At 43.9% G+C, this 23882-nt stretch overlaps 1 protein-coding gene and 1 long non-coding RNA gene across 5 annotated transcripts in view; one reads left to right on the plus strand and one right to left on the minus strand.

The window, feature by feature from the left end:
* ADAMTS13 (ADAM metallopeptidase with thrombospondin type 1 motif 13) overlaps positions 1-16954 on the plus strand; it is an 86611-nt gene extending 69657 nt beyond the window's left edge. For 3 of the 4 annotated variants that reach the window (XM_056540050.1, XM_056540047.1, XM_056540049.1), the window contains 11 exons: positions 699-888; positions 1724-1835; positions 2699-2828; positions 5068-5247; positions 9143-9328; positions 11537-11741; positions 11866-12163; positions 13020-13166; positions 13618-13794; positions 15211-15389; positions 16458-16954. In XM_056540050.1, the coding sequence (XP_056396025.1) occupies positions 699-888; positions 1724-1835; positions 2699-2828; positions 5068-5247; positions 9143-9328; positions 11537-11741; positions 11866-12163; positions 13020-13166; positions 13618-13794; positions 15211-15389; positions 16458-16646 (1993 nt within the window). In that variant the 3' untranslated portion in view covers positions 16647-16954. The remainder of the gene's footprint in view (positions 1-698; positions 889-1723; positions 1836-2698; positions 2829-5067; positions 5248-9142; positions 9329-11536; positions 11742-11865; positions 12164-13019; positions 13167-13617; positions 13795-15210; positions 15390-16457) is intronic. The other variant, XM_056540051.1, reaches the window with a different exon arrangement.
* On the minus strand, positions 263-23869 carry LOC130291373 (uncharacterized). Its single transcript, XR_008847910.1, has 3 exons — positions 23737-23869; positions 1735-1917; positions 263-871 (listed from the first exon to the last, which is right to left on the minus strand). It is a non-coding gene; the product is annotated as an uncharacterized LOC130291373 (long non-coding RNA).
* Between the last annotated feature and the right edge of the window lie 13 nt (positions 23870-23882).

The following is a 23882-nucleotide window of genomic DNA, read 5'->3' on the forward strand; positions in this document are numbered from 1 at the left end:
AACTGTCCAGAGTAGGAGCAAATCCCCATAGCAAACCTACCCTGCTCCGGACAGTTCATGATATGGACAGAGGTGGCAGCAGAGAGCACTGTGGTCAGACTGAAACGAACCACTCAACGTCCTGTGGAGCATACAGCAGCTGATAAGTACTGGAAGGGTTAAGGATTTTTATATAGAGGTAATTTACAAATCTGTTTAACTTTCTGTCACCAGTTGATTTGAAAATTTTTTTTTTTCCACCGGAGTACCCCTTTAAGTTCTGTTAAACCCCCTTCTTCTAGAATGGCTGCAGCAATGGTTGGCTGGTAGGGCATCTTTACGTGTTGACAATGGAGGAACTAAGTCTATTGCCCCTCTTGCTTCTTTGGTTATTTAACCCTTTTGGTCTCTTCCTGCTACATCCATAAAGTTATGAAAGTAAAAAAGGAGTACAGACAGGGGTCAAGTCCTGGGACAAAAACATCTGGCAATGCACCCAAGGTTTCCACTCAAGGGCTGGTCCTGCAGGACTCCTGGTAATGGGAACAGTGATCCGGTTGTGGAAAAAGTGCAGGAACTCAGTTCCCCATGTGTTCCTGCAGGACCTGAGCCATGAGTACAGACCTGATTGGTGGGCAGAATAATGGAGACCAAGGTGCAGTGACTAAATATATTCAGAATTCTCTTCCTTTGTAATATCAAATCTTTTTTCCTTGCAGGTGGGAAGTGTCGGAGCCGGGTCCTTGCTCAGCAGTTTGTGGATCGGGCCTGGCCGAGCGGAAGGTTTCCTGCGTGCAGGTGCAGTCTAGATTGGAGGCCATCGTTGAAGACTCTCATTGCTTAGGGCAGGAGAAGCCAACCACCTTGGTACAGTGTGTGATCAGCGTATGTCCTGTTGGCTGGGATAGAGTGAGTATCATGTCCAGCTGAAGCTCAAAGAGGGATATTCTACGTTATGTCAACTACAGGTGAAACTTGGAAAATTAGAATATCGCGCAAAAGTTCATTTCTTTCAGTAACTTAAGGGTATGTTCTCACGTATGCAGATTTGATGCGCAGGATTTGATGCAGAGGATTTTCTGCTGCAGATTTCAATGTAAACTAAATGACTGAGCACAGCTTACAAATCCTGCGCATAAAATCTGCGTGTGAACCTACCCTAAAAGGTGAAACGAATAAATAAGAGAGATTCATTACTTGCAAAGCAAGACCGTTCTAGCCGGGATTTGTCATAATTGTGATGATTATTGCTTACAGCTCATGAAAACCCCAAATCCCCAATATAGTAAATGATTTGGGGATCCACGTCATCTGCTGGTGTTGGACCACTGTGCTTCATTAAAGGGGTACTCTGCTGCTCAGCCTTTGAAACAAACTGTTCCAAACGCTGGAGCCGGGAACTCGTGATGTCATAGCCCCGCCCCCTCATGATGTCACGCCCCACCCCCTCAATGCAAGTCTACGGGAGGGGGCATGATGGCTGTCATGCCCCTCCCGTAGACTTGCATTGAAGGGACGGGAAGTGACATCATGAGGGGCGGAGCTATGATGTCAAAAGCTGCCGGCTCCAGCGTTCGGAGTACTCGTTTAAGTCCAGGGTCAACACATTCGTATACTAGTATTTGGAGCACTTCATGCTTCCTTCCGCAGACGAGTTGCATTACCGAAATAAATAGATTTTTGCACGATATTCTAATTTTTCAAGTTTCACCTGTACATTTTGGTTGTTTTCTTGCCATACCAGATTATACCTACAGTAAATAAAGATATCCATCTCCTGAACACCTCCTACAGCAGACCAGATGTTTACGTGTGGAGTCCGGTCCAGGGTGACTGCTCGGTTACTTGTGGCACAGGTATTTATTATTGCCTGAATGTCTTGACATTCACTCTAGATGTCCTTGGATGTCTTTTTTTAGGCTCATGTACCACTGCCCACTGGAAGAAATCAGAGAATAGGTCCACCCTTAGCTTAAGAAGGAACTCCAGTGGGAAAAAAATGTTTTCAAATCAACTGGTGCCAGAAAGTTAAACAAATTTGTAAATAAATTATATTTAAAAATCTTAATCCTTCCAGTACTTATCAGCTGCTGTACACTACAGAGACCACAGTGCTCCCTTCTGCTACCTCTGTCCGTGTCAGGAACTGTTCAAAGCAGGAGAGGTTTTCTATGGGGACATGCTTCTAATCTGGACAGTTCCTGACATGGACAGAGGTGTCAGCAGAGAGCACTGTAGTCAGACTGGAAAGAACTACACAACTTCCTCTGGAGCATACAGCAGCTGATAAGTACTGGAAGGATTAAGATTTTGAAATAAAAGTAATTTACAAATCTGTTTAACATTCTGGCACCAGTTGATTTGAAAACATTTGTTTTCCACTTCTTTTCACTGAAGTTCCCATTCAGGAAATACCTATCCTAAAATGACAAGGCCTATGGGTGCTGGCTGGGTCTTCAGGGCTATCCTGGAGTTTTTTAGACTGATATACAAATACTTATGAACAACCATGTTCCTCATACTTTAGGTAGAATAACATCTTTCAGGATCCTTAGAGAAGATTATCTAAGCATCTTCGAAGCTGCCAAGAATTAATCTGAGGACAGAGACTTCTACATTCTTTTTGGATAGTGGTCTATGTTTTTTGCATAGTGGTCTCTCTTTTTAATGTTTTGAAACTTTATGCAATAATATAACTATAATATCATCACCCTCTTAGGTATTTCAGAGCTCCGCTACGTTTGTGTTGACTTCCATGCCAAAGAGGAGACTTCGGAGGAGAACTGTAACCAAACTTTGAAGCCAGAGACACAGCACAGGCCATGTCAACCTCAGAGCTGCCCTCCAGAGTAATGGAGTCTTATGTGCTACATTGTTTATTTGCTGCTTTCAACCATATTACTGAAATGTTTAAACTTGGGGGGGGGGGGGGGATTTATCATTTGCAACATAATGGCCCTCATTTACTATTGCAAACCCGACATGTTTTTGTCGGGTTGTGCGCCAGATTCCGTCGCATTGCGCCAGAAATTCTGTCTGTGCCAGAATTTGCTCCAGAATTGAAAAAAAAACGTGACTAACTCTCCATTTTGCTAAGAAAACCCAAAAAGGGGGCGTGGTTGCCGGGAAACAGGGGCGTGGTCTCAAAAAAGGGGCGTGTTTCCCGACATTTTCACAAAAACGTTAACATATTTACTAAGGTTTCCACAAAAAATGTGGTGGATTTGAGCTGAGGAAAACCCCACAGATCAGAGCATGTGTAAAAAAAAAAAAAAAAATGTAGGGAAAGTGGAAAATGTAGGAAAACCTTAGTAAATACCGTGGAAAATAATTGTAGGGAATTAAAACCCGCAAAGAAACCTACACAACACTCTTAGTAAATGAGGACCATTGTCTCCACTTATCGAGCTTGCGAAAAAATAGACAAAAGGTGAAGAGACAGCACTGGACTTCACCGCTGTGTCCGTAATCATCCAGAAATGTCAGTCCCGAAATACATACAGTGAGTATAGCAGATTACAGCACCAAAAACCGGACACTCAGGATCTTGATGGGATGTGACTTTATTGGCTCCCCATTGTGCAACGTTTCGGCAACAAACTGCCTTTCTCTTGAGAAAGCACAATGGGGAGCCAATAAAGTCACATCCCATCAAGATCCTGAGTGTCCGGTTTTTGGTGCTGTAATCTGCTATACTCATTGCAAAAAAGATGGTTAAAAGGGAAACTCCAGTGGAAAACAAATGTTTTCAAATCAACTGGTACCAGAAAATTATACAGATTTGAAAATGACTTCTATATAAAAATATTAATCCTTCCAGTATTTATCAGCTGCTGTATGCTCCAGATGAAGTTGTGTAGTTCTTTCCAGTCTGACCACCGTGCTCTCTGCTGACACCTCTGTCCATGTCAGGAACTGTCCAGAGTAGGAGAGGTTTGCTATGGGGATTTGCTCCTACTCTGGACAGTTCCGGACATAGACAGAGGTGTCAGCAGAAAGCACTGTGGTCAGACTGGAAAGAAGAACACAACTTCTTGTGGAGCATAGAGCAGCTGATAAGTACTGGAAGGATTAAGATTTTTATATAGAAGTTATTTACAGATCTGTAAAACTTTGTATTTTTTTCCATATGGAGAACTTCTTTAAAGTTGAAATTTTGCATTCTGGATTCGGTAAAAAGAATCAACAGTTCCCGAGCAGAGTCCCATTGAAGTCAATGGGACCCTGAATTCTGTCTGGAATCTGTGTGTCGAGCGCAAGAAATTTTGCAGAAATTCAGCACAAATTCTGTGGAAATTCCATGCGGAATTCTCAAAACTGCAAAAAATCTGCCAAGGGCTGTCCAAGCATGCTGGGAGTTGTAGTTTTGCAACAGCTGGAGGCACACTGGTTTGGAAACACTGGACTAGATGACAGAATATGTATGAGTATGAGTTGATACTGTATGTCAGGTAATGGTAGCTGTCAGGAGGCTAGGAGAACATTTTTTTTTAAATGTGCAACGCCGAAATCTCTTCTTAGACTGGACATTCTAAGAACGCACCAGATTTATTATCGAAGAGGGCAGAAAAGCAGGGGCCTCCAGCTGCTCCAAAAGGAATGAAGGTGTAGTAGATTAAAACTTCACTTTTAATTCATACTGTTAAAAGCAAAGGATATCCATGGTGAATAAAAGAACACACCATGTATATCCTTTGGTTTTAACAATATGACTTAAAAGTGAAGTTTTAATCTACTACACCTCAATTCCTTTTGGAGCAGCTGGAGGCCCCTGCTTTTCTGCCCTCTTCGATATTACTTTCCGGCCCGCTGCTCGCCTGCCCTGCTCTCCAAACCTGAAGTGAACTTCCAGTCATCTATTACTTCTTAGTGGTGCGCTGAATATTTTTCTGTTTTTCTTTTTTGTGTTATATACCAGATGTATTACTTTGGCGCAGGCTCGTTGACAGATTGGTTGTATCTTTAGACTATCTAGTTATTGGTGCACAACGTTACAGTAGTCCTAGTTGTGTCTACAAACTCTGCACTGACCTTAGAATTACATTTGTTTCCTAATTCTAATAGTTTTCCTATTTTTTCCCCATATAGATGGGAGTTGAAGGAGTTGTCCCCTTGTCCTGTGACTTGTGGAGGAGGAATAATACCTCTGTCTGTGGCTTGTGTTAGGAAGGAGAACAACATCACCCATCGGTTACCTCACTCCAAGTGCAGCCGAATCCCTCGTCCAAATTCCACAAGAGAGTGTGCCACGGAGCCCTGTCCTGTCCGGTAATGGTGCTCAGAATACAAGGGGAGTAATTATAGGGCGTGCAGAGGTAGTGGTCGCCCCGGGGCCCTGGTGCTTAAAGGAGTAGTCCAGTGGTGAACAACTTATCCACTATCCTAAGGATAGGGGATAAGTTTGAGAACGCGGGGGGTCCGACCGCTGGGGCCCTCCACGATCTCCTGTAGGGGGCCCTGACAGCCCGCGGGAAGGGGGCATGTTGACCCCTGCACGAAGTGGCGGCCGACACGCCCCCTCAATACAACTCTATGGCAGAGCCGGAGCACTGCCTTCGGCAATCTCCGGCTCTGCCATAGCGATGTATTGAGGGGGCTTGTCGGCCGCCACTTCGTGCGGTGGTCGACACCCGCTATCTGGCCGGAGAGCCTGGCCCCCGTACAGAGAGATCGCAGGGGGGGGGGGGGGGGCCAGCGCTCGGACCCCCCGCGATCTCAACCTTATCCCCTATCCTTAGGAAAGGGGATACGTTTTTCACCACTGGACTACCCCTTTAATGGGGCCCCGAGGCACATCTGCCCCCTAGGAGACCAGTATTATAAAAGGCATATGGGGCCCCTGTTGCAGATTTTGTATGGGGGCCCAAAAGCTACAAGTTACGCCTCTAACAAGTTGTCTACAATGATTCTGAATGATTCCCGTCACGGTCAGGCAAAAAAGGCCCATAACAAAGCCCAAAATGTAGTATCTGATCCAGAGGAACAGCAGGCAGCTACTTTCCTCATTGACACACAGGCTGGCAGGCTGCGTCCCCCACCGGAACAAACACTTGTAAGTTAGAAGATGATCAGCACCAGGTTGTATTTAAAAAGACTGTGACATATGAAGATTGTAAAACAGGATACAGAGCATATTAGACTACGCATTTCGGCTCTTAAGACCCTTTGTCATTGCAACATGACATGCCATGACTAAGAGTCTTCTGTATCGAAATGTGTAGGCCAGTGGTCTTCAACCTGCGGACCTCCAGATGTTGCAAAACTACAACTCCCAGCATGCCCGGACAGCCGTTGGCTGTCCGGACATGCTGGGAGTTGTAGTTTTGCAACATCTGGAGGTCCACAGGTTAGAGACCACTGGTGTAGGCTATTAGGCTTCTGTATCCTGTTTGTACAATTTTCCATAAATTTCACAGTTTTTCGGTGCAACCTGGTGCTGGACATCAAAAAGCATAAAACGGGCGACCCTTCTGCTGCTGACTGACTCCACCACAGCTCTAACCACCTGAGATAGTTGAACCTGATGCTTGCTTGCCCCACCACCTCCTTTCCATCATCCTGAAATTGATTCCTCAAATTCTTGTTTGCCTGTGGAGAGTGGATCCCAGTACAGACTCTTGGGATGAGGCCAACCTTAAAGGGGTACTCCGGTGGAATTATTATTATTTTTTTTTTTTAATCAACTAGCGCCAGAAGTTGTGTAGTTCTTTCCAGCCTGACCACAGTGCTCTCTGCTGACACCTCTGTCCATGTCAGGAACTGTCAAGAGCAGGATAGGTTTGCTATGGGGATTTGTTCCTGCTCTGGACAGTTCCTGACATGGAAAGAGGTGTCAGCAGAGAGCACTGTGGTCAGACAGAAAAGAAGTTAAAGGGGTACGCCGCTGAAAAACTTTTTTTTTTTTTTTAAATCAACTGGTGCCAGAAAGTTAAACAGATTTGTAAATTACTTCTATTAAAAAATCTTAATCCTTCCTGTACTTATTAGCTGCTGAATACTACAGTGGAAATTATTTTCTGTTTGAAACACAGAGCTCTCTGCTGACATCATGAGCACAGTGCTCTCTGCTGACATCTCTGTCCATTTTAGGAACTGTCCAGGGTAAAAGGAAATTGCCATAGCAAACATATGCTGTCCTGGACAGTTCCTAAAATGGACAGAGATGTCAGCAGAGAGCACTGTGCTCGTGATGTCAGCAGAGAGCTCTGTGTTTCAAAGAGAAAATAATTTCCGCTGTAGTATTCAGCAGCTAATAAGTACTGGAAGGATTAAGATATTTTAATAGAAGTAATTTACAAATCTGTTTAACTTTCTGGCACCAGTTGATTTAAAAAAAAAATAATAATTCCACTCGGAGTACCCCTTTAAGGCCCCTATACACATTAGAGAAAGGTAATCCAAACCCGTAGTGGTAACAGAAAAATGTGTAATGTGTACAAGGGTCCCCCGACTGTGGAAGGAGGGATCGAGCATCTTAACTTCGATGCCCAATGTTATGCATTCAGGCTCAACCAAACTGAGCATGCTTGTATAGGGGGGAATTGGGAGGAACGACTGTCCAGCTATTAAACTTTTGACGTGAAAAGTTTTTATCGGCCAGAGTCTGGGTGTTCAGGCTAGAGATGTGCGAATTTACAGTAAATTCGATTCGTCACGAACTTCTCGGCTCGGCAGTTGATGACTTATCCTGCATAAATTAGTTCAGCTTTCCTGTGCTCCGGTGGGCTGGAAAAGATGGATACAGTCATAGGAAAGATTTTCTTAGGACTCTATCCACCTTTTCCAGCCCACGGGAGCACCTGAAAGCTGAACTAATTTATGCAGGAAAAGTCATCAACTGCCGAGCTGAGAAGTTCGTGACAAATCGAATTTACTGTAAATTCGCTCATCTCTAGTTCAGACACCTACCATTGTCTAAAATTCACAGGGAGAAGCCTGCAACCGATCGCTTCACTCCCTGGCTCACAGTCTTTTCTGTCTTGCTGCAGGAAACCGGCTTTACTGTAAGGCTAAGTTCACACGACCTTTGTACTTTGGTAAAGAAAGCTCCGTCGGTCAGTTCATAGGAAGGACGGGAAGTGAGCGGAGAAAAAAAAAAACACATACTGCTCTCAACTCCCCTATAATACCAGACACCCGATGGACCCCATTCAAGTCAATGGGATCCATCGGGACCCTGCAGTGTCATTTCTGCTGCAACCAGTTTAGGGTCCATTCAGCGAAAAAAAAAAAGAACCAAACGGACCCTGAACGAGTTGGAACACAACGGCTGTGTGAACTTACGCCTAAGTTCATGGAGTGTGTGTCCTACAGCAAGACGGAAAAAGACAGCGAGCCCGGGAGGGAAGCGATCAGCTGAAAGCTTCTACAGGTTAGAGATTGGTAGGGGACTGAACACCCAGACCCAGACATTTTGACATGTCCCTGTGATGTGTCAAACACTTTTAAAAATGACTGAAACACTTTTTTTTATATATCAACTGTCTCCAGAAAGTTAAACAGATTTGTAAATTACTTCTATTAAAAAAATCCTTTCTTAATCCTCTCAATAATAATCAGCTTCTGAAGTTGAGTTGTTGTTTTCTGTCTGGCAGCAGCGCTCTCTGCTGACATCTCTGCTTGTCTTGGGAACTGCACAGAGTAGAAGAGGTTTGCTATGGAAATTTGCTTCTAAACTGGGCGGTTCCCGAGACACGTGTCATCAGAGAGCACTTAGACAGAAAAGAACAACTCAACTTCAGCAGCTCATAAGTACTGAAAGGATTAAGATTTTTTAATAGAAGTAATTTACAAATCTGTTTAACTTTCTGGAGCCAGCTTTTTCCTGGGTAACCCCTTTAAAAGGTGATTGGAACCTATAAGGTATTAATTAGGAAGGAAAGGGGACTAAATCAGTGTTTCCAACCAGTGTGCCTACAGCTGTTGCAAAACTACAACTCCCAGCATGCCTGGACAGCTGAAGGCTGTTTTGCAACAGCTAGAGGCACATTGGTTGAGAAACACTGGACTAGATGACTGAATAAAACAGCTTTGTATGAGTCAATATGGCTGGCAATGGTAGCAGTCAGGAGGCTACTTCATGTTCCAGTCTGAAGCAATAGTGGCTAATTATATATATATATTTTTTGCATCTTGCAACATGTAATGCCATCTTCTTTTCCAGGTGGCACTATAAAGCCGGATCCTGTAGTGTAAGTTGTGGAGGGGGGATCTTACAGAGAGTTCTATACTGCACCCGAGTCCCCCAGGATGAAGTAAGTGAAGAAATAATAGTCGCAGATACTGAATGTCAGCACCTACCTCATCCTCAAGAACAAGAACCCTGCAACCAGCAACCATGCCCCCCGAGGTGCTCTACATTTGTGTTTTACAGACTGGCAATTGTTATTTCATAATGTTGACTTGATAATACAAATGTTTTTGAATCAACTGGTGCCAGAAAGTTATACAGATTTGTAAATTACTTCTATGTAAAAATCTTAATCCTTCCAGTACTTATCAGCTGCTGTATGCTCCAGAGGAAGTTGTGTAGTTCTTTCCAGTCTGACCACAGTGCTCTCTGCTGACACCTCTGTCCGTATCAGGAACTGTCCAGAGCAGGAGAGGTTTGCTATGGGGATTTGGACAGTTCCTGACACGGACAGAGGTGTCAGCAGAGAGCAGTGTGGTCAGACAGGAAAGAACTACACAACTTCCTCTGGAGCATACAGCAGGTGATAAACAGATTTTTAAATTATTTCTATGTAAAAATCTTAACCCTTCCAGTACTTAACTGCTGTATGCTCCAGTGGAAGTTGTATAGTTCTTTCCTGTCTAACCACACTGCTCTCTGCTGCCACCTCTGTCCGTGTCAGGAACTGTCCAGAGCAGGAACAAATCCCCATAGCAAACCTATGCTGCTCTGGACAGTTCCTGACACGGACAGAGGTGTCAGCAGAGAGCACCTTTGGTCAGACTGGAAAGAACCACACAACTTCCTCTGGAGCATACTGCAGCTGATAAGTACTGGAAGGATTAAGATTTTTACATAGAAGTAATTTACAAATCTGTATAACTTTCTGGCACCAGTTGATTTGAAAACCTTTGTTTTTTACCGGAATACCAATTTAAAGTAAGGGTATGTTCACACAGTGGAAAATGTGAGTAATGTCTGCCAGTAAACGCGCGAGGTATATGCAATTAGTATATACCACTGGGGTTAGGGCCGCTCACGATCACACAGTGGAGTTTTCGAGCAGAAGCCATTACGAAAATTCCGTTGCAGAAAACCTTCCAATCTCTGCCTCAGCTTTCATCTGAATCTGCCCGGATTGCAGTTTAAGGAGAAGGCGCAGTTCCGAGCGGTCTTAGCTATTTGCAGGATGTCTGTTCATATTCTCTGCAAAGGTTCCTCCATGTGAACGTACCCATAGAGGGAAATGCATTTCTGAGCAGATTCTACAGAAAGAATGAATTTGTTTATTGTTTCTGCTGACGACTGAATCGGAATTGCCGCAGCCGAAATATCTGGCATGGAAATTCCGCTGTGTGCACGGTGCAGCAGAATCCCATTGAGAACAGCGAAATTTCCAAGCTGAATTTTTTTCACCGGATTCTGCTTGGAAATTCCGCTGTGTGAACATGGCCTAAGTCTATGAAGCCAGGTTCCTGAAGCAAGATGGTTGGAGCAGCCAGCCGGGAAGAGGAGGGATAAACTGTTTGGATCTCATGACTTCATCGTTCTTGAGATCGGTGGGGGGTCTGAACAAAAGTTTTGTGAAAACATAGTAGGTTCACACAGCAGTTGTGCTCCAACCTCTTCATGGTCCATCCTGGTGTCCGATATTTTTTCTCCACTGACTCCTGACCTTAGTCACTTCAGTACAGTTGTGTGAATGGAGTGAAAAGTGATAATTATTCATCCCCTCTAGTCTGGCCAAATTTTCCACTTTGGATTTAGGTGGACCAATCTTGGTCATTTTTAGTGATGAGCAGCAGGGGTCATATTCGAATTTGCGATATTTCACAAATATATTGACGATTCTTCGTCCTATGTTCGCGATATTCGCTATGTTCATTCACTTTTTTTTCTCATGCTAAAATTTGCTTAAAAATTTTTTATGGGAAAATTTTTGAAAAATAAATAAAAATTTGCATGGGAAATTTGCATAACAATTTGCAAGTGAAAAAAACAACAATATTTGTCATAACGAATATATAGCACTATATTCTAAATATTCGCAAAATTGTGAAGTGCCGATATTCGTGATTAAAATTTGCATTACGAAAATTCATGCTCAACACTATTTGACGACCCAGATAAGCTACAGTATTGCCCTTATATACCAATCTGAATGCAGACATAGCAATGCTGTCTGAGCATTAGTCGGCACTCATCATGGTTGGCCAGTAAGGCTGGAATAATCCAAAACAAACAACAAGACTTCGGGGCTACCAACTCAAAATAACAACAAGGGAATAAAGGCTCATCCGGCTACATGTCTCTAATGTCTCCATGTAGCCTCAGCCTATGTAGATATTGTGTGAAGCTAAATATTGTCTTCTTATTGACTACAAGGTGGCGAGTGGTAGAAGCCAGCCCATGTTCTGCAGCTTGTGGGTACGGAATATCCAAGCAGAAGGTATCATGTATGGAGACAGTGGCTGGAGCTGAGAAGGAAGTGAATGCATCATCCTGTCCATCTCACGAGAGACCTCTGTCTGTTATCCCTTGTTTTATTGCCAGCTGCTTCTACACATGGGATGTAGGGGCCTGGACTCAGGTATGTAGCTACTATAAGACTTAGCACTAGGCAAATATCCCTACATTATTAGGAAGAATAGGAGCCTATTTTGGGATATGGTTAACTAGTAAACTCAATGTAGCTAATGTATTCTCATCTGCAGTGCTCGGTTACATGTGGAAATGGCATTCAGAGACGTCAAGAATTTTGCTTAAACTCTAAGACACATCAGCAAGTGAGCCCCACATTCTGCCTGAACTCCCCAAAACCCATAACCCTGAGAGGATGTTCAGGGAATCCCTGCCAACCCCTTGACACACAGACGTCACCACCAGAAGTGGCACGTACCCTACTGGTGACACCTCTAACATCTGCTGCCCCTAACCAGAGACCTCATTTTAAAGCTCGACAAATGTCTGAAAGACCAGGAGATCTTCTTATGGATGATGAAACCCAAAATGGTAAATGTGTTTTAATCTCTTCTATATCTGATCATGACTTTCGAGTTTAAAAGCCCAGCCCTAAGACATCTTATCCCCTGGGGACTTCAACAATCTTGCATTCAGCACCCACCTATTTGAGCTACACACCGCGCTGCCAGCTCACAAACTGCCAGGTGCCGACCACGGGGCCGGAGTATCGCGGCGTCACAACTCCGCCCCCGTGTGACGTCACCCCCCCACCCCCGCTATGCAAGTCTATGGGAGGGGGCGTGACGGCTGTCACGCCCCCTCCCATAGACTTGCATAGTGGGGGCAGGGCGTGATAAGATGTCTTAGGGCCGGAGTATCCCTTTAACATTTATGGAATGGTTTGGAAATAATAGGAAATAGGTAGATATATTGGCGATATTGCCATAGTCCTTCAGATTACTGTCCTCCATCTGGTCTTCTGTGGTCTAATCCTGGTCCAATAGGAGGGTCAAATTTAACCAGTGTGAAGGAATTAGGTTAAGTATGGCCAGCGGAGAAGAACCGATTTTATTAGACGAGACAAAACGTATACTCAATGCATTTATTGGTGAGATCTACAAGAATTTGATGCCAACTCATCCTGGATCTGAACTGTTAGATTTGAATGGACTGATGACATCTACCATTGTCTAGGTCTAAAACGCCTCACTAGAAGTCCACCATTGGGTTTGGTCTTGACCGAATAGTAAAGGAAGTAAGAACTTTTCGGAGTACACTACAGCAGAGCAATATATATAGATGTTGCAAAGTAATGTAAAATATCTAATATATGTCTATGTGGTTACTGTAGTGCAGTTAGATTCCTTAGGATGTTCCTCTTCACGAGTATCATTGTCTCATGCAGGTATATGTGGGCGTCTCTACCTGAACGCATCTGGAGTAATAAATACTACTGGTCTTCTTGAAAAAGATTGTGTATTCTCAATAGGACGTCCACTTGGAGAGGTGGTTGTTGTCAAAGTCCTGTCAAGCTCGCTCAACTGCACAGCCGGTAGGCTTCTTCAATGGCGCCTACAAGAATTATTTTGGTTCTCACTATTTTGGCATGGACTGTATTGGGTCAAATGGGTGTTCCTAGAAAAGAATGGCTAAACTGCACACCATGAAATGTGTCCACTTTTTAGTTCTTACAATAATAACACTTGCCGTGTCATTTTAAGAGAAGACCTCAAAGCCTTATGGGAGAGATTTATGAAAACCTGTCCAGAGGAAAAGTTGCTGAGTTTCCCATAGCAACCAATCGGATCGCTTCTTTCATTTTTCACAGGCCTTTTCAAAAATGAAAGAAGCGATCTGATTGGTTGCTATGGGCAACTCAGCAACTTTTCCTCTGGACAGGTTGTGATAAATCTCCCCCTATATGTTTTATTTTTTGATTATATTTCTTGATTAAAATATATATCATATAAAACATATTGTTTTTTCTTCTTTATTGAATATAGGGGAACTGGTGTTATTTTATGGCAGAGCCATGTGGAGAAAGTCATGTACCCGGCTCTCTGCAGTCACTGTGATTGCGAGATCGAACACCCTGACAGTGAGACAGCGCCAGATTCTTCCTGGGAATGGTATCGCACTGGCATACTGGAGCAGATCAGCCACAGAGGTCTACCACCAAGGTATTAAAGCAGCCATGTCCAATCTTTCTTCTGTAAGGAAACCTTGGAAAACATTTCTCCTTTTTGCCCTTTTCTTGTAGCTTGATGTATAGATGCATTGGGGAAAGAGGATAAAGGTGGTGGCCATTCCTTAAAGGGGTACTCCAGCGCTAAGAAATCTTATCCCTATACAAAAGGATAGGGGATAAGATGCCTGATCATGGGGGTCCTGCCGCTGGGGACCCCCGTGATCTTTCAAGCAGCACCCCGTTAGCATTAGCCCCCGGAGCATGTTTGGCTCGGCCCCCGTGTGACGTCACGCTCCGCCCCCTAAATGCAAGCCCAGAGTCCCTAGCTGGCTTGGTTTGGACCTTTGAAATCAATGAGACCTGTGTTTGTCTGTGCAGAGATACAATGGCATCCCATTTTAACATTTTGCAGAAGTATCCATGCCTCAAAAGGTAATTTAAATGAGCCCATGTATCAGTGACAGGTGTGGACTTTGATGAGAGTGGTCTAGGTAACATAATAAAGGGGTACTCCGATTAAAAACTATTACATTTTTTTCAATCAACTGGTGCCATAAAGCTAAACAGATTTGTAAATAACTTCTATATAAAAATCTTATCCCCTCCGAGTACTTAGCTGCTGTATGCTCCACAGGAAGTTTTTTTCCTTTTCTGTCTGACCACAGGGCTCTCTGCTGACACCTCTCTCCATGTCAGGAACTGTTCAAAGTAGGGGCAAATCCCCAGAGCAAACCTCTCCTGCTCTGGACAGTTCATGACATGGACACAGGTGTCAGCAGAGAGCACTGTGGTCAGACAGAAAAGAAATTCAAAAAGAAAAGAACTTCCTGTGGAGCATACAGCAGCTCATAAGCACTGGAAGGATTAAGATTTATAAATAGAAGTAATTTAAAAATCTGTTTAACTTTCTGGCACTAGTTAGTTTAAAAAAAATTTTTTTTGCTCCGGAGTACCCCTTTAAATGAGTACCTGATGTAGGGATGGATCGAGTCTTGAAATGCGTTGTCCATTTCCTGTAATGAACTACTGACATCTTGAAGAATACCTTGGTGTGGGGCTTCCATATTTAGCAGTCTTGTTTTATTTTGGACTACTGTTCCATACCCTTTGCCCGGAACAAACAAGGAAGCTAAGGGAGCTGCACCCACTACACTCTCTTCAATTTAAGTACTTGTGCACAACCGCTCCAGGTGAGCATGAATCTTGTTTTTTACTGGGGATCACTCTAGTGTCATGCTGTGCCTCCTCTTGTGCTGGGCCAAAACTTTCAGCTCCTGCAATTTTGTTACAGGCCCCCACATAACACATGCTATTTTTAATAATGGTGTCTTCTTTTGTGACACAGGGGCACTTGGGCCCAAGTATTTCTGCTGTCTTTGCATCTCCTGAAATTTTTTGCTTCTTTCAGACTGTGATATCCAACTTTTTGGGATGCAAGGCGACATAAAGAATCCTGTACAACCAAAGTCCGTGTCCCCTGCATGTCGTGTTTTTATTGATGTCCCCCCTACGATGACCATAGCTATCCATGCGTTATATATGGATCTGAATTCTGGACACAACCAGACAGACTCAAACTATATCCTGGTGAGTTGGCACAAGTATGTTTAGTGGGGATTTACAGATAGGTACAATGATGTAGACCGGTCATAGATGTAGGACATACTGTGGTCTTGGAACTGGGATAAAAGTTGTGCTCAATTGTTCCACATCCCTAACCTGAAGAAGTCAATGCAGGTAGCTTGCAGTATTTGCTCCTATAACAAGGCACTAGACAGTAGGGGATTACTGAGACACTGGATTGGCTGGCATCATTCCTGTAACTGCACTCATTGATATCAGGGTCTTATAAAACACCTTGACAAAACATAGGTGGGGGTTTACATTTTTTTTGGAAGTAAATACAGTGGTCCCTCAAGTTACAATGTTAATAGGTTCCAGGACGACCATTTTATGGTGAAACCTTTGTATGTTGGGTCCATAACTCTAAGGAAACCTGGTAATTGGTTCTGAAGCCACCAAAATGTCATCCAAAAATAGGAAACAATGAGGATTAAAGAGGAATAAGTAGATACAGATAAAGCAAATTCTTATATATAAAAGTAATAAAGATCTGCTGGGAGCTGTAATCACTGTCTATGTAGAGGACAGGAGCTTCTTCAGGGTCCTGTACAGTACACAGTGTCCTAAAAAAGTAACATGGAGCCGCCCTCACCTGGTGTCCAAAGGAGCAGCTAACCCTGGTACAGGTAAAGAGTACAGAACATGTAATACCTCCCTGTACTGTAGGGGGCGCTACCAGACACCAGTCAGTGCATACACTTCAGTAATACAGGTAAAGGAGTAGTACAGAACATGTAATACCTCCCTGTACTGTAGGGGGCGCTACCAGACACCAGTCAGTGCATACACTTCAGTAATAAAGGTAAAGAGTACAGAACATGTAATACCTCCCAGTACTGTAGGGGGCGCTACCAGACACCAGTCAGTGCATACACTTCAGTAATACAGGTAAAGAGTACAGAACATGTAATACCTCCCTGTACTGTAGGGGGCGCTACCAGACAGCCGGTCAGTACAGTGTTCAGTAATACAAGAGTTTTACAGTGAAATGCCCATTCTGATTTGTCGTTTTTTCTGTGTTATACTTTTCAGATTCGTGACATGAAGACACTAAAGTCCAGCGCCTTCCATGGGAATCATTTATTTTACTGGGAATCTCTGGGAAGCCAAGTGGAGATAGAATTCAATGGAGACTTCTCACAAGACAGAGTCAGCTTCCGGGCCCAGTACTGGGCAAAGGAGCGAGGCCGACAGATGAAGACCCAGACAGGCAACGTTTAGCCGATGGAGTCATCTTAGAGCTTGGAATCCATCACATTTATTTTGTATCTTTCATAAACTTGGCCACAGAATAAAGCAGTGGTTTCCAAACTGTAGACTTATGGCTGGTGCAAAACTACAACTCCCAGCATGCTCGGACAGCCTTCAGCTGTTGTAGTTTTGCAACAGCTGGAGGCCCAAAATTTGAAGACCACTAGACAAGAGCAAAACTTTATTTTTATTTTTAGAGCCAAGTTCTTATGGACAAATCTAAATTTTATATAGTTTATTTTTTTTGTATTTTTAAATGACAATAATTTGGCACAGACTTTTCTATTGCTACTAGATTATATATATATATATATATGTACACACACACACACACTGCTCAAAAATATAAAGGGAACACTTAACAACACAATGTAACTCCAAGTCAATGACACTTCTGTGAAATCCCACTGTCCACTCAGGAAGAACACTGATTGACAATCAATTTCACATGGAACAGACAACAGGTGGAAATTATAGGCAATTAGCAAGACGTCCCCAATAAAGGAGTGGTTCTGCAGGTGGTGACCACAAACCACTTCTCAGTTCCTATGCTTTCTGGCTGATGTTTTGGTCACTTTTGAATGCTGGCGGTGCTTTCACTCTAGTGGTAACATGAGACGGAGTCTACAACCCACACAAGTGGCTCTGGTAGTGCAGCTCATCCAGGATGGCACATCAATGCGAGCTGTGGCAAGAAGGTTTGCTGTGTCTGTCAGCGTAGTGTCCAGAGCATGGAGGAGCTACCAGGAGACAGGCCAATACATCAAGAAACGTGCTGGACCACTACCTCTGCCTTTGTGCAAGGAGGAGCAGGAGGAGCACTGCCAGAGCCCTGCAAAATGACCTCCAGCAGGCCACAAATGTGCATGTGTCCACTCAAACGGTCAGAAACAGACTCCATGAGGGTGGTATGATTGCCCAATGTCCACAAGTGGGGTTTGTGCTTACAGCCCAACACCGTGCAGGATGTTTGGCAAATTCGCCACTGGCTCCCTGTGCTCTTCACAGATGAAAGCAGGTTCACACTGAGCACATGTGACATAGGTAACAGAGTCTGAAGACACCGTAGAGAACGTTCTGCTGACTGCAACATCCTCCAGCATGACCAGTTTGGCGGTGGGTCAGTAATGGTGTGGGGTGGCATTTCTTTGGGGGGGGGGGGCACACAGCCCTCAATGTGCTTGCCAGAGGTAGCCTGACTGCCATTAGGTACCGAGATGAGATCCTCAGACCCCTTGTGAGACCATATGCTGGTGCAGTTGGCCCTGGGTTCCGCCTAATGCAAGACAGTGCTAGACATCATGTGGCTGGAGTGTGTCAGCAGTTCCTACAAGAGGAAGGCATTGATGCTATGGACTGGCCGCCCGTTCCCCAGACCTGAATCCGATTGAGCACATCTGGGACGTCTCGCTCCATCCAACACAGACTGTCCAGGAGTTGGCGGATGCTTTAGTCCAGGTCTGGGAGGACATCCCTCAGGAGACCATCCCCCACCTCATCAGGAGTATGCCCAGGCATTGTAGGGAGGACATACGGGCACGTGGAGGCCACACACATTGTGACTTGTTTTAAGGACATTATATAAAGTTGGATCAGCCTGTAGTGGGGTTTTCCACTGTGATTTTGAGTGTGACTCCATATCCAGACCTCCATGGGTTGATAAATTTGATTTCCATTGATAATTTTTGTGTGATTTTGTTGTCAGCGCATTCAACTATGTAAAGATTAAAGTATTTAATACGATTAATTCATTCATTCAGATCTAGGACGTGTTATCTTAGTGTTCCCTTTATTTTTTTGAACAGTGGAGGTTACATACATACATACATAGGCAACATACATCATATGCAGGAGCTAAGACAATAGATGTGGAGAATTCACACTAAGACAGGCCATAAATTGTTTAGCTATAGGAACATAGGGGGAGATTTATCAAAACCTGTCCATAGGAAAAGTTCACCAGTTGCCCATAGCAACCAATCAGATCTCTTCTTTCATTTTGCAGAGGCCTTGTTAAAAATGAAAGAATCGATCTGATTGGTTGCTATGGGCAATGTTTCCTCTGGACAGGTTTTCAAAAATCTCCCGCATAGACTTAATGGATAAGGATAAGAAAAAGGGGAGGGGGGAGCAGGGGAGAGACTGGTAATTAAGCAGGATATAGTGAGATGCAAAAGAGAAGACAATCCAGCACAGGTTATAAGAAGTTTTGTCTTCTATTGTCTTAACCCCTTCATATTTGTGACATGTAACCTGCGTCTTTTGCTTGTGAGCTTAGATTTGCTTTAGACTTGATAAAGGGAGGAATCCCGAAAGTTTGTCTCTATAAAATTCTGTTAGTCCAATAAAAAAGGTTATTACAAGATACCGCAAGATTTTTTGATTTTGCATCTACATCACTGGACTAATACAGCTACTCAAATTTACTATATATATATATATATATATATATATATATATATATATGTGTGTGTATGTATATATATATATTATATATATATATATATATATATACATACACACACACACACACACACACACAGGTCCCTCAACATTCGATGGTAATCCGTTCCAAACAGACCATCATTTGTTGAAACCATCGTATGTTGAGGGATCCGTGCAATGTAAAGTATAGGACAGTGGTCTACAACCTGCGGACCTCCAGATGTTGCAAAACTACAACACCCAGCATGCCCGGACAGCTGTTGGCTGTCCGGGCATGCTGGGAGTTGTAGTTTTGCAACATCTGGAGGACCGCAGTTTGAAGACCACTGGTATTGGAAGTTGTACTCACCTGTCCCCGCCACTCCAGACCGTCACCGCTCATCACCGCTGCCCTGGATGTTGCCTTCCATCGCTGTCGTCGTGTCCCCAACGCTCCGGCAAGGCCTCTGCTTCCCCGGCATCTTCGCTCTCCGTCGCTACACACACACACCGCTCCTATTGGATGACAGGACGGCGTGCGCAGCGACGTGATGACGATGATGGAGAGAGCCAACGATGCAGGGGATCCCGAAGAGGACGCGCCAGAGCCCCGAGGACAGGTAAGTGATCGTCAGCGGACCACACGGGGCACCGTAAATGGCTATCCGGTGGCAGCTGAAGCAGTCTGCGCTGCCGGATAGCCGTTTATGCGATGGCCCCGACATACAAAAGCATCGTATGTTGATGCTGTCTCTGAGAGGCCATCGCGTGTTGAAATTATCGTATGTCGGGGCCATCATAGGTCGGGGGGGGTCACTGTATGTAATGATCCAGTAATCCAGAATAATCCTGGCATTCCTCAGGACTTGTTAATGTTGGATTCAATTAACTGAATGAATATAATGTATTAAGTGATAGAAATAAATCTGACCAGGTAGTTTCTTTCTCGTATTGAATTATTCTTCCCAATATTGGGTTTCCTGATTTCATGACATCTTACTGTGATGTGATCTACTGAAAGGATCTACTGTGCTGTGCTATCAGTCTTTTGGCCTCAATGGTGACGGCGCAAGACCGTGCGGTTCTACCGCCAAAGTATTTTGGCAGCGGCCACCAACTTTTGCCCACAGTTGTACTCTCCATTTCTTGAAAATCTAGGACACATATGAGAAGCTGAGATAGCTCAGAAATCACAGAATGTGTATGACTAAGACATGACCGTGCATATATGGCTCGTCCTCCCGGCAGCGCCTGAGTCACCGCCACATGATTTATGATGTCACCTGTTTACTTTGTCACACGCGACAGATTTAGGGCACTTTCATTAGACCCTGGCTCTTCTGCAGACTAACGTGGGAATGTTCTCAAGAATATTTTGGTGCAAAAATGTCTCCATGTGAATATACCATAAGGCAGTGTTTCCTAACCAGGGTGCCTCCAGCTGTTGCAAAACTACAACTCCCATCATGCCAGGACAGCTGAAGGCTGTCCGGGCATGCTGGGAGTTGTAGTTTTGCAACAGATGGAGGCACCCTGGTTGGGAAACACAGCACTAAGGACTGTTCTCCAGCCTTCAGCTGCTGCAAAGCTACAACTCCCGGTATGCCCTGACAGACGAAATTGGGCCTAAATATGACAGACAACATTAGGAAATTTGGCACCCTTTACCAAACCTGTTAGACACGTTCCTTTCTAGAAGTCATGACAGAATTGTGCCGCCTTTGCCTAGTAAATTAATGCTTTCATATAATACATACCCGCCAGTCTTTCCTCTCATTCAGTGTACGATATGGCCGCACAACGTGGTGAAAAGAACCGTCCATTGCGAAGCCCCGATACAGGTATTGTAACTGTGGTGTCCCGGTATCGGATTGCATCCGTTACCTTGTGGTGAGGTCCCAAAAGTCAGAGTCCCTAGGTACCGGTGGGGCACACATCTATAGCCCCTTGACATCTGAACGGCACGCACGCTCATGTGTATCATACAAGATGTCAGTCTGTGTGTTCTAGAAAACGTGCCTGGCTAATAGGCAAATCTTCCTGTGTAATTTGTCTGATGCTGTTCTAGCTTACAGAATTGAGTTGAGTTAAGATTGGATATGAGGACAGAATATGAGGATGGAACGAGAGGAAGGGAGATGAGGAAGGGATATGAGGAAGGGATATGAGGATGGGATATGAGGATGGGATATGAGGATGGGATATGAGGATGGGATATGAGGATGGGATATGAAGACGGCATATGAGGATGGGATATAATGACCAGATATGATGGAATATGAGGACAAGTTATAAGGTCGGGATATGAGGATGGGATATGATGATTTGGATTTTGAGAACAGGATATGAGGTTGAGATATGAGGACGAAATGAGGATAAAATGAGGTTGGGATAGGAGGATGGGATATAAGGACAGGATTTGAGGATAGGATATGTAGATGGCATATGAGGTCGGGATATAATGACCGGATATGAGGATGGGATATGAGGACGAGTTATGAGGATGGGATATGAGGTTTTGGATTTTGAGAATAGGATATGAGAACGGGATTTGAGCACAGGATATGAGGATAAAATGAGGTTGGGATATAAGGACAGGATATGAAGATGGCATATTAGGTCGGGATATAATGACCAGATATGAGGATGAGTTAGGCTAGGTTTCCACTTGGTTTTTTTCTGGCAGTTTTTGGAGATCTGCCACTGCAGTTTTTGAGCCAAAGCCAGAAATGTATTCAAAAGGAATAGAACATATAAAGGAAGGACTTACACTTCTTCTTCCTTATGGATCCACTTCTGAATTTGGCTAAAAAAAATGCAGTTGCAGATATCCAAAAACTGCCAGAAAAAAAAACAAGTGGAAACTTAGCCTTATGAGGATGGGATATAAGGTCAGGATATGAGGATGAGTTATGAGGATGGGATATGAGGTCAGGATATGAGGATGAGTTATGAGGATGGGATATGAGGACAGAAATGAGGATGAGTTATGAGGATGGGATATAAGGTCAGGATATGAGGATGGGATATGAGGTCAGGATATGAGGAGGTTATAAGGATGGGATATGAGGTCAGGATATGAGGATGAGTTATGAGGATGGGATATGAGGACAGAAATGAGGATGAGTTATGAGGATGGGATATAAGGTCAGGATATGAGGATGGGATATGAGGTCAGGATATGAGGAGGTTATAAGGATGGGATATGAGGTCAGGATATGAGGAGGTTATGAGGATGGGATATGAGGTCAGGATATAAGGAGGTTATGAGGATGGGATATAAGGTCGGGATATGAGGATGGGATATAAGGTCGGGATATGAGGATGGGATATAAGGTCGGGATATGAGGATGGGATATAAGGTCGGGATATGAGGATGGGATATAAGGTCGGGATATGAGGATGAGTTATGAGGATGGGATATAAGGTCAGGATATGAGGAGGTTATGAGGATGGGATATAAGGTCAGGATATGAGGATGAGTTATGAGGATGGGATATAAGGTCAGGATATGAGGATGGGATATGAGGTCAGGATATGAGGAGGTTATGAGGATGGGATATAAGGTCGGGATATGAGGATGAGTTATGAGGATGGGATATGAGGTCAGGATATAAGGAGGTTATGAGGATGGGATATAAGGTCAGGATATGAGGATGGGATATGAGGTCAGGATATGAGGAGGTTATGAGGATGGGATATAAGGTCAGGATATGAGGATGGGATATGAGGTCAGGATATGAGGATGGGATATGAGGTCAGGATATGAGGATGGGATATGAGGTCAGGATATGAGGATGGGATATGAGGTCAGGATATGAGGATGAGTTATGAGGATGGGATATGAGGTCAGGATATGAGGAGGTTATGAGGATGGGATATAAGGTCAGGATATGAGGATGAGTTATGAGGATGGGATATAAGGTCAGGATATGAGGATGGGATATGAGGTCAGGATATGAGGAGGTTATGAGGATGGGATATAAGGTCGGGATATGAGGATGAGTTATGAGGATGGGATATGAGGTCAGGATATAAGGAGGTTATGAGGATGGGATATAAGGTCAGGATATGAGGATGGGATATGAGGTCAGGATATGAGGAGGTTATGAGGATGGGATATAAGGTCAGGATATGAGGATGGGATATGAGGTCAGGATATGAGGATGGGATATGAGGTCAGGATATGAGGATGGGATATGAGGTCAGGATATGAGGATGGGATATGAGGTCAGGATATGAGGATGAGTTATGAGGATGGGATATGAGGTCAGGATATGAGGAGGTTATGAGGATGGGATATAAGGTCAGGATATGAGGAGGTTATGAGGAGGGGATATGAGGACAGAAATGAGGTTGGGATTTTGAGAACAAGATAGGAGGACGTGATACAAGGTCCAATATGAGGAAGAGAGATTCATTATTGCTTTTCCTCTCCCACAAGGTTTAGGTAGGTAGACGCTGGGTACTCAGCTAGTATACATATATATTAAATCTCTCCATTATTTCAGCCAAACCTAGGGATATTAATACTGTTTTCTGTGCAATGTTCACTTACCCCACATCCTTATTTCTTTACATCTGACACAATGTAACCACTCATAAATTACATATCTACAACATTTTTTTTACTTACGGATTTCACAGTATCCTTAGTCTAAAAAATGGCGCGTAAAGCCTTTGCCCCTGGCAGCCAATGAAATTCCAGCTTGTACCACAGATTACAAAGTAAAAAGAGCCGATTTGATTGGTTGCTACGGGAGACGGCTTCTTCTGTTCACA

The sequence above is a fragment of the Hyla sarda genome, chromosome 9 (genome assembly GCF_029499605.1).
Source record: "Hyla sarda isolate aHylSar1 chromosome 9, aHylSar1.hap1, whole genome shotgun sequence".
Classification (NCBI taxonomy): Eukaryota; Metazoa; Chordata; class Amphibia; order Anura; family Hylidae; genus Hyla; species Hyla sarda.